At 33.6% G+C, this 12,913-nt stretch overlaps 2 protein-coding genes across 2 annotated transcripts in view; one reads left to right on the top strand and one right to left on the bottom strand.

Annotated features, from left to right (window-relative positions):
• Positions 1–12,913, bottom strand: part of CDC73 (cell division cycle 73) — a 140,347-nt gene that overhangs the window by 67,069 nt on the left and 60,365 nt on the right.
• B3GALT2 (beta-1,3-galactosyltransferase 2) lies at positions 5,098–12,688 on the top strand. The gene is given in 2 exon segments (NM_001261572.1): positions 5,098–5,688; positions 10,019–12,688. A coding segment is annotated over 1 exon segment (1,269 nt). The 5' UTR covers positions 5,098–5,688; positions 10,019–10,138; the 3' UTR covers positions 11,408–12,688.

Raw genomic sequence — 12,913 nt, 5'->3', positions numbered from 1 at the left:
ACTTTGGGAGGCCGAGGTGGGCAGATCACTTGAGATCATGAGTTTGAGACCAGCCTGCAACATGACAAAACCGTGACTCTACTAAAAATACAAAAATTAGCCAGGTGTGATGGCACACGCCTGTAATCTCAGCTACTCAGGTGGCTAATGCAGGAGAATCACTTGAATCCCCAAGGTGGAAGTTGCAGTGAGCCGAGATTATGCCACTGCACTCCAGCCTGGGCAACAGAGCGAGACAGTCTCAAAAAAAAAAAAAAAAGAGAGAGAGAGAGACAGAGAAAGATTTATGATAAAAATATGCATTTCAGTATGTAAGTATCAGACATGATTTTAGCAGAAGACATACTAACCAGATGCTAATACCTAGACATAAAGTCATAGTGAATGTAACAATTACAAATGCTCATAGACTGGTATACTGGTGACTCAATGCCATAAACATAATTTGATTTTTTGAAACGGTGAACCATTGGCCAAGTTTAGAACAAAGCAAAGTACAAGCTTCCCTCATTGTATACTGTAGTTACATTTCTAGATAATTCAGTGCATGTTAAAACTGAACAAAATATACTTTATGTTCCAACAATGTTTCAAATTTACTTAATTATAAAAAAGTGTTTCACCTACACAGATATCCAATGAAACACTCAGAAGTCCTGCAGAATGCAGAGCTAGTCTTTGTTGTTTACAGACTGTCCCACACACTACTGGACTACTACCTACCCTGGACCTAAAATGCCCTTAAAAATCATTCTGTTAACTAGAAACATCCTCAAAAACTTCTAGAACACCTTCTAGAAAGCAATACTACCCCTACCACTGCCCCCTTGAGAACCACAGCTCTAAGAGTATTATTCCTGACTGAAATAGCTGTGCCTCAGAAAAACCAAGGAATACACAAGCATAATAAAGTATTTGCCAAATCACTGCTGATTGTAAATGCTCATTGTTAATAGTTTGCATGAATTAAAACAGATAAGGTGTCTATAATTAGTTCTGAAAGAGACACTTAAATTTAGCTTTGTTTTCAAGTCAAAAGAAATTCTTAAACAACACACGTATCTGCTGCACAAGAAAACTGAAGGAGAAAAATAAGGCAGGCAAACACTGACACTTGTGGTCATTCTGAGATTGCTTATTTGCAATCAGGCTAATTCTTGCTTTGTGAGTTCAAGGAAAGTAAAGCTGGTTCATAAATCATCCACTGACTTTAGAAGAAAATTACAAGCTTTTAATAAACATTTTACTTCTCTTCAAAAAGGGTAAACTATCTACACTAATATTAAATAACCAAAAAACAAGTCATTTGTCCAAATCCTTTATGTAATGAAAAAGACTGCATCTGATTATAAATAAAAACAGTCAAGAGAAATAAACTCCAAGCAAACATTACACAAAATTGTCTAGTCATCTCAATAAAACTAAAATTGGTCTCTAAATAATTGTGTCAAGTGATAGTTTTCAGAGTGGTATGGTGGAAATTATACCAGATCTAAAACATTAAGATTTTTGTCCAGTATGGAAAAAAATAGCTGGTACTTCTGGTAAGCTCTAGCTGAAATTAATTACTTGAATTCAGGGACCAACCACTTATAATAAAGCACAAACAGGAATGGAGACCAATATAGGAAGACCAGATTCATGTCTCCCTTCTAATGTTACTCAAGGATATTTGCTCATTCCCATTAAATGAAAATCATCCATCCTGGTTGAAGGGCCCTCCCCCTACCCTTTCTCTTTTAATCTTTTTACCAAGGACATATTCGTTGAATGTACATACATAGATAAATAGATGATATAACTCCATGAGTTACTATTTAGTAGCCACTTGAACAGCAGATTTACATCTGATTCAACATGTAATAATCATTCAAAACCATTAACTACCTGAATACAAAAATAATTATTTCTACACCCAGTAAAAACTGAGACTTAGAAGGCATTACAATTCCTGTCTTTAAATTTTGACTCCTTGAAGTCTATACTAGACATGCCCAGAAAAATGCTAAAACCAGTCCGGACAGCTCTGGCCATGATGCACATAGTAATGGCCACCTATTTTTTCCATCACGGATGTGTTGTAAGATTAAAAACAGGCTTATGCAAATGACAATTACAAGCCATTTATAACTATAAAACTTAACAGAATAGCTGCCAGTTTGCTGAGTCTGACAAAGAAACCTTGTCACATTTACTGAGTTAGTTTAACCATAGAATTCAGATGTTAAAAGAAACTAGACTAAAGGAAGAACTTCTACAAGCTCTCCTGTCATAAGATTTTTACAGTTTCTCTTGACTGGAAACATGCAGGTTGCCAGAAAAAGTTACTAAAGGAACTTTATCTCACATCTGCCCTGTTTTCCTGAACTTTTACATAAAGTTCTTAACTAACTTAAACTTAGCAAACAGGTTGGCCGGGCACTGTGGCTCACGTCTGTAATCCTAGCATGTTGGGAGGCCAAGGCAGGCGGATCACCTGAGGTCAGGAGTTTCGGACCGGCCTGGGCAACACAGTAAAACCTTGCCTCTATTAAAAATACAAAAATTAGCCCGGTGTGGCAGCACACGCCTGTAATTCCAGGTACTCGGGAGGCTGAGGCACGAGAATCTCCTGAACCTGGGAGTCAGAGGTTGCAGTGAGACAAGATCATGCCACTGTACCTCAGCCTGGGCAATAGAGCAAACCTCCGGGGGAAAAAAAAAAAAAGGAAGGAAGGGAGGGAGGGAGGGAAGGGGTTTCGGGTATACTTTAAAGTATGAAGTAAATTCCAGTTAAGTACATAGGCACCTTTTGTTAGTAGTATTTGGAAGTTTCTTCCTGTTTAAATACTTGCCCCATAACAAGCAAAGTTCAGTGGCGGGGGGAAACCCACTGGAAATTCAGGGACTCAACCCAATACTGGAGGGACCCACTAATGAGTAGGTTACCCATAAAACTCTCTTAATAATCAAAATCTATAATAATCCAGGGAGACATAAAAAAAATCCAATCAAAAGAACTGGCAAAAAATAATAATTATTTAGTCCTTCCCTGGAGAAACGGGTAGGGAATGTCTCTAAATCAACTTTGTATCCCCTATACATAATAAGCTATGCCTAAATGCACATGTTGGTACACAGTAGTTAATCAATACGTACCTGTTGAAAAAGTGAAAATATAAACATTCATTTACTATTCTGTTAATGATTCCTGGGTATGCTGTGCCAGTGTTCGAGGGAAAAAAAAAAAAAAAACCTCCCACAATTTCTCTAATAGTGCCATGTAATACAAAGTTTAAGAACAGAGAATGATAGTACTAGATAAATTTAAAAAAAAAAAAAAAAAAAAAAAAAAACAGAGGATAAGAATTTAGATAATCTTGCTTCAATTCCCAGCTTGGCCTCTATTCTTACCAGTATTTATCTGACATTTGGACTAATTATTTTACAATTCCAGACACTGGTTCCTCATCTTTTAAGTGGGTATTACAATAATAAAACTATTAGAAAAGAGCCATTTGCATAACAGCTCAAGTAAGCTTAGCACACAATCTGATTTTGAGTAAATACTTCATAAAATGGTCATTGTGGCTAGCTTCACAGTCAAATCCTATGTAAGGAATCACTGATAAATAAATACTGATCTACAAAAATGCATCTGTACTTCTGGAAAATAAGTTATTTTAAGTAAGTTCTTAAGCATTACTCTATTAACTAGTCAACTAATTTTAGAAACAAAAAGGTAGTGAGTGAGAACTGTAGTATGGGTGGATATAGACTACAAGGAAGTTGGGTTTTAGTCCTCTTGTTCAAACTAGGAAAAGTCAAAGATCAGTCTAGGCTTTAGGTTTCCCATTTATAAAATTCTTTTTATTTTTTTCTTTAATGATCCTTCTAACATTTCTAATACAGTGGGGTTCTTTAAACTACAAAGCACATTTCATCAGCAAAGCTCAAAAATATGTGCACAAAAATTTTTTGAGTATCAGAGAAAATATAAACTCATATTCATTTGAAATAGCAGATATTAATGGGGGAGACAGATGAGATGAAGAATATGCATGTAACTGTTAATCTTTAGCTTAAGCTCCAAAACTGTAACTTTGTAGGACTGAATTACTGTCCCTAGAGTCTCAGAGGAAAAACTGGTAATAAAGGCTATTTACAACAAAAAAAATTTTAAAAAAACCTTCCATACTGCTCTGCAGTAAGAAAAGCAGCAAGGTGCCAGCCCCAGAAACTAACCATATAAGAAAAATCTCAGTGAGTATGTAGTGCTAATAAAATCTGCTTCATGGCAAGTTATTAAATCTTACTGAAACATCAGAGTAAGTAAACATAATTAGTAAAATCTCATTACCCCCCAGATCCTATACAAGTGTGCTATATCTATTATATCATTTTACTGAATTCTACGATACATGTAATTTTAAACGGAAAGAAAAATAAATAAAAAGTAAATGCCAACATTAAAAAGTGATTTAAAGTAAAGTTTTCTGCCATCAAGAACACCAAAAGCCACATAAGAGCAAAAAAGAAGTGGGCTGTATCACATCATGCATTAGTAATCCATGACAGCTTATTTATATAAACCCCAGAAAACTGGGGGGTGGGGAAAGGGGGGAGGAGATCTAAGTTACAAAGATATATGGCTTCAATAGAAACCAAAGGTCTTAACTAGACATTAGTAAAATCAAGAGCAATTTGAAAGCAGGAAAAAAAAATTCAAGAGAATGCACTGAAAGGGTTAAATTACACCAACTTACACACAAAAGCTTATACTGCCTACACCCTACAAAAGCATGTAAGAAACATTAAAACTAACCTCTAACAGAGAAAACATTTAGAAAGCCTGTATTTAAGAATAAAGTTAAAAGGAAATAAGCTGGAAAAAATAAAATCATAACCATTCATTTTATAATCATCATTTTGAAATTATTCACTCATCACTACACTTGCATTGAATATATATAATTTATCACATAAAAGCAAAATCTCTAAGCTTCTCCCTACCTTAGGTTTTTAGTCAAAATGAATGCAAACAATCACGTGGGATTCAGCCAAGCAGTGACGTTAAATTCTGTTCTGTCAGAGAGAGCATCTGTCAAGCCCACATTTAAACTGCTGCCTGCCTGTGCAGCAGCTGAGGAACCGTGAATTTCATATTATAGACTAAAACCCCATTAAAACTGCTCGAAATCCTTCCCGCAGCTGCCAGGCAACAACGAAAGAAGAGAGGTAAATCTTATGCTTTTCCAATACAACTGAAGCACTACATTTTAGCTCTGGCTGCTTTACATTGCAGCTCAGTGTTATTACTAGAAATATGGATACTGAGGCGAGAACACAGCACTGCATTGTCCAGCCAGGAAAATAGCAGATGTAAAAAGCTTCAATGCATCAACTGTCGGGAAGAGTCAACAGTGCTACAAGCAGAACGGACAACTACAGCTCTTTTGTTTAACGAAAGAGAGAGAAAACGAAAGAAAGGGAAAATTTCAGAAGACTAGGACCCATATGAACAAGGAGGGTAACTCGAAGACAAGCAGACAGATGGACACTTTGGATACTGTGAAAAGCAATCGCAGGAGGCAGACTGTTGGGGGATGTGCGCATGTTCGATAGCATCTTTTTTGCTGAAGTGATGGCGTGCCAAAAGTATTTTCAGTGGGCATAATCCTCTTCACATAAATGGCCTGACCAAGGAAGGTATGTCAATATCTTGTGTATGATAGTCATTTAAATGTGTTACCTTTTTATAGCCCTGGAGGCAATAATATCTGATAAGCAAGTTCATATAGTTCACTGCCCTTGAAACTATGAAAGGGTTTCTTAATATCTGATTTTAAAATTTGTCATTGTTTAGAAGACAAGCTGTCACTGCTTTATGCAGCTAAATATGTAGCTTGGAGTAATTCTGGGTTATAGACATCAGAGGGAAAAGGCAAATAAAAAGAAGATGTGTTTAAAGGATTCCTTAAGAAATTAAACTTAAAAAAAAAAATCTGTAGCCCTTTACAAAAAAACACAGCAATATTCTATCAAATTGGGTCATACTGAATCCTTATCTAGTGAATTAAATGCTCTCTTAAAAATGGCTATCAAAAGAGACAATGCAGTGAAATTACATTAAATAGTAGCAAGGAAAACCTTAAGAGTTTTTTTTCAGAGTCCTTTTAAAACAAAACCTTAATATATAATAGTTTTTAGTAACAAAATCTTCCCTCCAACATCTCCCTAAATGAAGATAATGAACCCAACCAAAGAAAGTATCAACAAATTTTATTACCAAGCTATAAGAAGATACTAAAAGGAAAGCATTAACACAAGATCACATAAGGTAGTGTAAGTTTATGCATAACCCCACAATAGAGCCTCGTGTTATTATAGTGTCCATGAATAGAACTTTAAACAAAGGGACATCAATAGTTGATTTAAAAATTAACTATTTTAAATAGCTTATATTTTACGTAAAAGACTGATTCCAAACGATCAAATTTAACGTTGTCTCTGATTATCATTTTAAAAGTGAAATTCAAAAACATAATATGAAAATACTTTGATACAAAAATATCCACAAACGGCAATACAAGATCAAAAAATTACATATAAATGTAGCTACTATGCTTCCAGGCTATATTAATATGCAGTAATGAACTACTACCACTATATGTGTGTGCAGGGCACAGATAAATCAAACTATTTTAGCAACAATCATAGAATAGCAACTCAGGGCTCAAAAACACAAAGATATTTCTAAAATTTTACAAATCTATCAAAGATCCTGATTTTTCCTCAATTTCAAACCACAACTCAGTAATTATCTAATAATCACAAAAGGCAAACATTTTAAAAATATGTAAGTCCTGCATTCCAAAGTGACGATTAAACAAGTTTACCAGACTCTATTACATCTCAACATCACTCTCAATCATAAATTTTTATTCTAATAAAGACTAATAATAAATAGTACTAAAAAATATGGTTGTAAAAATTTCAAGTCCCTCTTGCCACCTTTATCTCTCAATATTAAAGTCACCAATTAAGCAGCTTTATAAGCTATACATCTCAAAACGAAAGTGTAAGTTTTTCTATTAAACCATCACCAACAGACTAAAGATATCAACACTTTTAAAAGTCAAATGATAAAAACTGTGTGTGTACTGAACAACATTTTACAGTAACATTCTCCCCACGAACTTCATCCACAAGTTATAAATACAAATTAATAACGTAAAGATATCAAAAAAGAAGAGAAAAACCAAAGCTATTTATTTTCTAAAAATGTAAAAGTGCAAAACTATTCTGCATACTATTGAACTTTCTTGTCTTGCTCTCTCTTTTTAAGAATTAAAATACAACAGGCAATAACTGGAGAATAATTTTATCACTTAATAAAAAGAAGGCATGGTTATTTTAATTTTATATTCTTTTTAACAAAAAAATTTGTAAGACCTGAGAAACTTTTAATAAGGAATTTTTTAAAGCCTAGACACATGCACTTCATTTATCAATGGGAGATTTATAGTTACATATGGATTTAACATCTCAGTAGCTTAATATCTAAAACATACAAATACCATGAAGTCTAAATTAAGATGCAGCTCTATCACACACTGTTACAAAATCATATTAGGATACAAAACTATGTATTTATGCTAGATTACAATATGCAATAATTTGCTGCTTTCTGTAATACTAAAATACTTTGGAGACATGACTTTGGGTATATTGTTCTTATAAAAGCAACAAATTATGATTATTTTCCATCATTCATTTACTCAGTCCTTTAACTCAAACATCCATTGAAACACCTGACCTTATTGTTTACTCCTCCTTACACCATCAAATTTACACTTTAAAAAAAAAATCTAAATGACTGGACTTCAATCAGATTCCAAGTGTTATTATATCAGAAGAAAACAGATATAGTTAATTTATCTTTGTAACACTTAGAATAAATCAAATAAATTTTAAAAGCAACTTTTGTTTCTTTTAAATTTACATACACAACCTTTATATCTACTGGTGTCTTTATGAAGTGGAGGGGAGAGTCATTACTATTTACCAAATATGTCATTTGGAAATAAAAGCTTAAAAATAGTTCCCTAGTCTAAAAAGAATGGCCAGCTACTTACAAGTACAAGAAGGAAAACACGGAGTTTCTAAATCAGAATGCTCAGCTGTATTATTCTCAGCTTAGCTCACAGCAGAACTATGTTTTGTTGGTACAGTGAATAGCCTTGGTTTTCATTATAGTAATGTTGAGTTTAAATTCATGTAAATAAATTCCAACAAATAGCACACTAGATGATGTGCTTTTAAAATTCCAAACTTAAAAAAATTGTTCACATCTTTCAAAATGCTTAATTTTTTTACATTTTAGAAATAATAACTTCTAAAAGTACTCTGTAAGCTCAGAAACTAGAAATTTCAAACGCTGGTGCCTATACGGTTGGACCTCAGATATCTGTTCAAATTCCCACCTACTTGCTCCTCCTAGTGGCGGCTACTATAATAGTACTTTCATTCATTTATGTCTAACACTTTCAATCAGTATTTTCAAAGTACTTAACACTATGTATGTGAATTTTACTTTGTAACTATTCAATTATATGGAGATTTCCATGTAACTTCTATTTCCTAGAAGTAATTAAATTTATGCCAAGGTTAAACAAATTTAATGTTAACCATGACTCTCTCAATATCACAGGCTAAATACATACATTCATGTATACACTGTAATTTCAAATAAATGCTCCTATATTAAAACTTTTTAATTAATTTATTTTGCTTAAAGAAGTAATTTTCATAATAAAAAGTTGGAAAAATTAAAATTACATATTCATCACTCTTTCTTGCCAAAAAGTTTTTTCCTGTTTTAATGGAATTCAAACCATAGCTCTTCGCCCACCTCTACTCCCTTGACATATTGGTCCCAAAAAACTGAAAACAACAACAAAAACACTAATAACAAACGTCAACAAATCTGTGCTATGCACTGAAAACCTTGTTGCAAGATACCATAACCAGTTTTTAACATACGGCATCATGAACCTCACATATTGCCATCTCATACCTTTATAAAATACAGGGCTCTAACTGTGCTAATGACAAGTTATAAAAGTTTAACAAATTGTCTGCATGTAAATTTAGAATAAAGCACAACTCAAGGATATTTAAAACTATACTGTGAAATTCAGAATTTTAAACAGTTGGTTTCAAAGTAACTCTTTTAATTCTAACATGGAGACTCAACCAAGATACGTAACAGTGTTCTGCCAAAGCCATAGATAATCAAAGAAAATTACACGCTATATTTTAAAACTAATCTTAAGTCTAAGAACAATTATATCATGTATACTTCATATGTACAATGAAAAGTTAAAAATTTTGAAAGTGTTAATCATTTATTACTGTCTAAAAATCCTACACTGAAGTTATTGGACACTGAAAATTAATTTTGACAGGTGCATCTTCTCATTGACTCTCTCAACACAGTAGGGGCCAATGGAAACATGCCAAGCAGTGTACTGTGACTAACAGAACTCTGCCATAATCAACCTTGCACCGTCTGTCCCACAACTGATACATGACCATTTTACAAAAAAGGCCTCTGACTGCGCACCATACCACCAATAGTATGTCAAATCAATTTTAATTAATGCCAATAAATTTTCCATCTGCTCTTAAGGCCTTTTTACACAATCTTTCTCAGAAATCTAGTAACGTTTTTCTCAAATACATGCAACTTTTAAATCTTTAACTTGGGTCAAAAGTACAAATGACCAGTGTACCAAGACAATGAAATGAATAAATCACCTCATCTCTTTAAAATGCTCACCGTGCTAAAAAGGTATATTTTTAAATAAATTAATCTTGTTCTCAGTGATGTTATGTTGCCAAGGGGAAATAAATTATAAGCTTCATTCCTGGATTATATTTTCACAGCTTAAGACATTCCTATTTGCCCTGATCATATTAGTATCCAAAGTCCCTTTCAGGCAGTTCTGTAAACTTTTGTGCTTCATTTTTGTAGAATGACTACAAGAGAGACAATGTGACTGAATTAGAAAATGATTGCCAAAGAATAGTATTAAGGAGAAGAAAACATTTTTGGTCACCAATCTCTCATATACCACTACCGGACATTTACAACATGCTTCAGTGGAGGAGAAGACACTGCTGCTTTGTAAAGATGACCTGGAATGCCAAGAGGTCTCTGTTCCGCACTCATCTCATTGGAGTACTTTCTCTCGTGTTTCTTTTTGCTATGTTTTTGTTTTTCAATCATCATGACTGGCTGCCAGGCAGAGCTGGATTCAAAGAAAACCCTGTGACATACACTTTTCGAGGATTTCGGTCAACAAAAAGTGAGACAAACCACAGCTCCCTTCGGAACATTTGGAAAGAAACGGTCCCTCAAACTCTGAGGCCTCAAACAGCAACTAACTCTAATAACACAGACCTGTCACCACAAGGAGTTACAGGCCTGGAGAATACACTTAGTGCCAATGGAAGTATTTACAATGAAAAAGGTACTGGACATCCAAATTCTTACCATTTCAAATATATTATTAATGAGCCTGAAAAATGCCAAGAGAAAAGTCCTTTTTTAATACTACTAATAGCTGCAGAGCCTGGACAAATAGAAGCTAGAAGAGCTATTCGCCAAACTTGGGGCAATGAAAGTCTAGCACCTGGTATTCAAATCACACGAATATTTTTGTTGGGCTTAAGTATTAAGCTAAATGGCTACCTTCAACGTGCAATACTGGAAGAAAGCAGACAGTATCATGATATAATTCAACAGGAATACTTAGATACGTACTATAATTTGACCATTAAAACACTAATGGGCATGAATTGGGTTGCAACATACTGTCCACATATTCCATATGTTATGAAAACTGACAGTGACATGTTTGTCAACACTGAATATTTAATCAATAAGTTACTGAAGCCAGATCTGCCTCCTAGACATAACTATTTCACTGGTTACCTAATGCGGGGATATGCACCCAACCGAAACAAAGATAGTAAGTGGTACATGCCACCAGACCTCTACCCAAGTGAGCGTTATCCTGTCTTCTGTTCTGGAACTGGTTATGTTTTTTCTGGAGATCTGGCAGAAAAGATTTTTAAAGTTTCTTTAGGTATCCGCCGTTTGCACTTGGAAGATGTGTATGTAGGGATCTGTCTTGCCAAGTTGAGAATTGATCCTGTGCCCCCTCCCAATGAGTTTGTGTTCAATCACTGGCGAGTCTCTTATTCAAGCTGTAAATACAGCCACCTAATTACCTCTCATCAGTTCCAGCCTAGTGAACTGATAAAATACTGGAACCATTTACAACAAAATAAGCACAATGCCTGTGCCAACGCAGCAAAAGAAAAGGCAGGCAGGTATCGCCACCGTAAACTACATTAGAAAAGACAATTTTTTTTTTCAAATGTGCAATTTGTAAATATTGCTAAAAGCATGTATAGTTAGAACTGATTACATCCGTAGGACAAGTTTTAGTTAAAACTCATCACATAAAGAAATTCAAAAAGTATTTTTTTAATTTCTGAAGAAGTTAAGTCTTAAAACTATAACATTATATAACAAAAAAGGTGTCCCAAAAGATCTATTTAAAAAACTGTATAAGGGGATTCTGTGTATTAACATGCAATAATAAGCATGCATAAATCAACGGTTCAAGTCCTCTGTTAGGGGCCAATAAAATGTATCTGCATACATTTTCCACATAAATTTTAATTTAAGAAATGACAGTCAAAAGATCCTTCATTTTAGATATAGCTTTTCATTTTAATATATAATTAAATGTAAATAAAACATCACTATCAATTTTAAGAAAACTTTGTAATTGTGCAAAGGATAAATTTTTTGACCTGACTATTTTAGGGTTCTAAATGCAATAAGATTTAGTTGAGTTATTCCACAAACACATTATAAAGTTCAGATGTTTCATCAATGCAGTTCTCATGAAAGTATTTACTTTTTAAAAATAACTGAGATATTCTTTTAAATTTCTTTTATTAATACATATATCGGGGAAAATTATTTTGACATGACGTGATAAAATGTGAAAAACTAATGTGTCTCAGGCTCAAGTTTTTAGTTATTAAATGTTTCAAAACAGACAAGTTTTGTTTCCTCATTGGTGTTAAGAACCAAACTGCTATTTCAATGAGTTATTCAATTAGACCAATTACTGCACTTTTAAACAGCACCACCATTTAATTTCATGTATATCTGACTTCGAATATATCTGTAAAGATAATCGAAGCAAAAGTAATTACTTAAAGGCACAAATAGGATGTACTGTTGAAAAAAGATAAAGAGTGCGGTGCAGTTTCATTCAATACATTTTTAAGATGCATGTCTGCCAAAATGTAACATACGGGAAGTTTATTTCCTGACAGCAGGTGTACACATGCCAATACTTAACCATTTTATGGCACCTATTTCTTTCTTGGAGTGCCAAGTTTACAAATCTGCAGTTTTTAATTTAGTAGACGACAAATATTCTGAATCACCAATTAAAAACCCTTTGGGGAGGGATGGGGAAAACTATAAATGTTTGACAAACACAATTCTAGGATGAACAATGTATACAATGCACTTTTATCAACTTTTTAAAAATAAAGGAAAACAAAAAACTTTACTCAGTGTTATGATACAAGTATTTTCACAGTAATTTTGTTTGACTCCATCATGAATTTTAAAATCAAGAAAACACCAACCTACTAACCAAAATAGTGTTTTCATTCCATACAAGTATGTAAATTTGTCTATTTTTAGTCAGAATGTTTCTTAATTCTAATAACAATCATTTTTACCTCTGATTCTATTATTAAGGGATAAATTACCAGAAGAGAATTGTAACATTTATGAAACTTGAAAACACTAAAACTGTTTAAGTACTTATCT

Source organism: Macaca mulatta, chromosome 1, assembly GCF_049350105.2.
Source record: "Macaca mulatta isolate MMU2019108-1 chromosome 1, T2T-MMU8v2.0, whole genome shotgun sequence".
NCBI classification, from domain to species: Eukaryota; Metazoa; Chordata; class Mammalia; order Primates; family Cercopithecidae; genus Macaca; species Macaca mulatta.
This window is presented reverse-complemented; position numbering and strand designations above follow the sequence as displayed.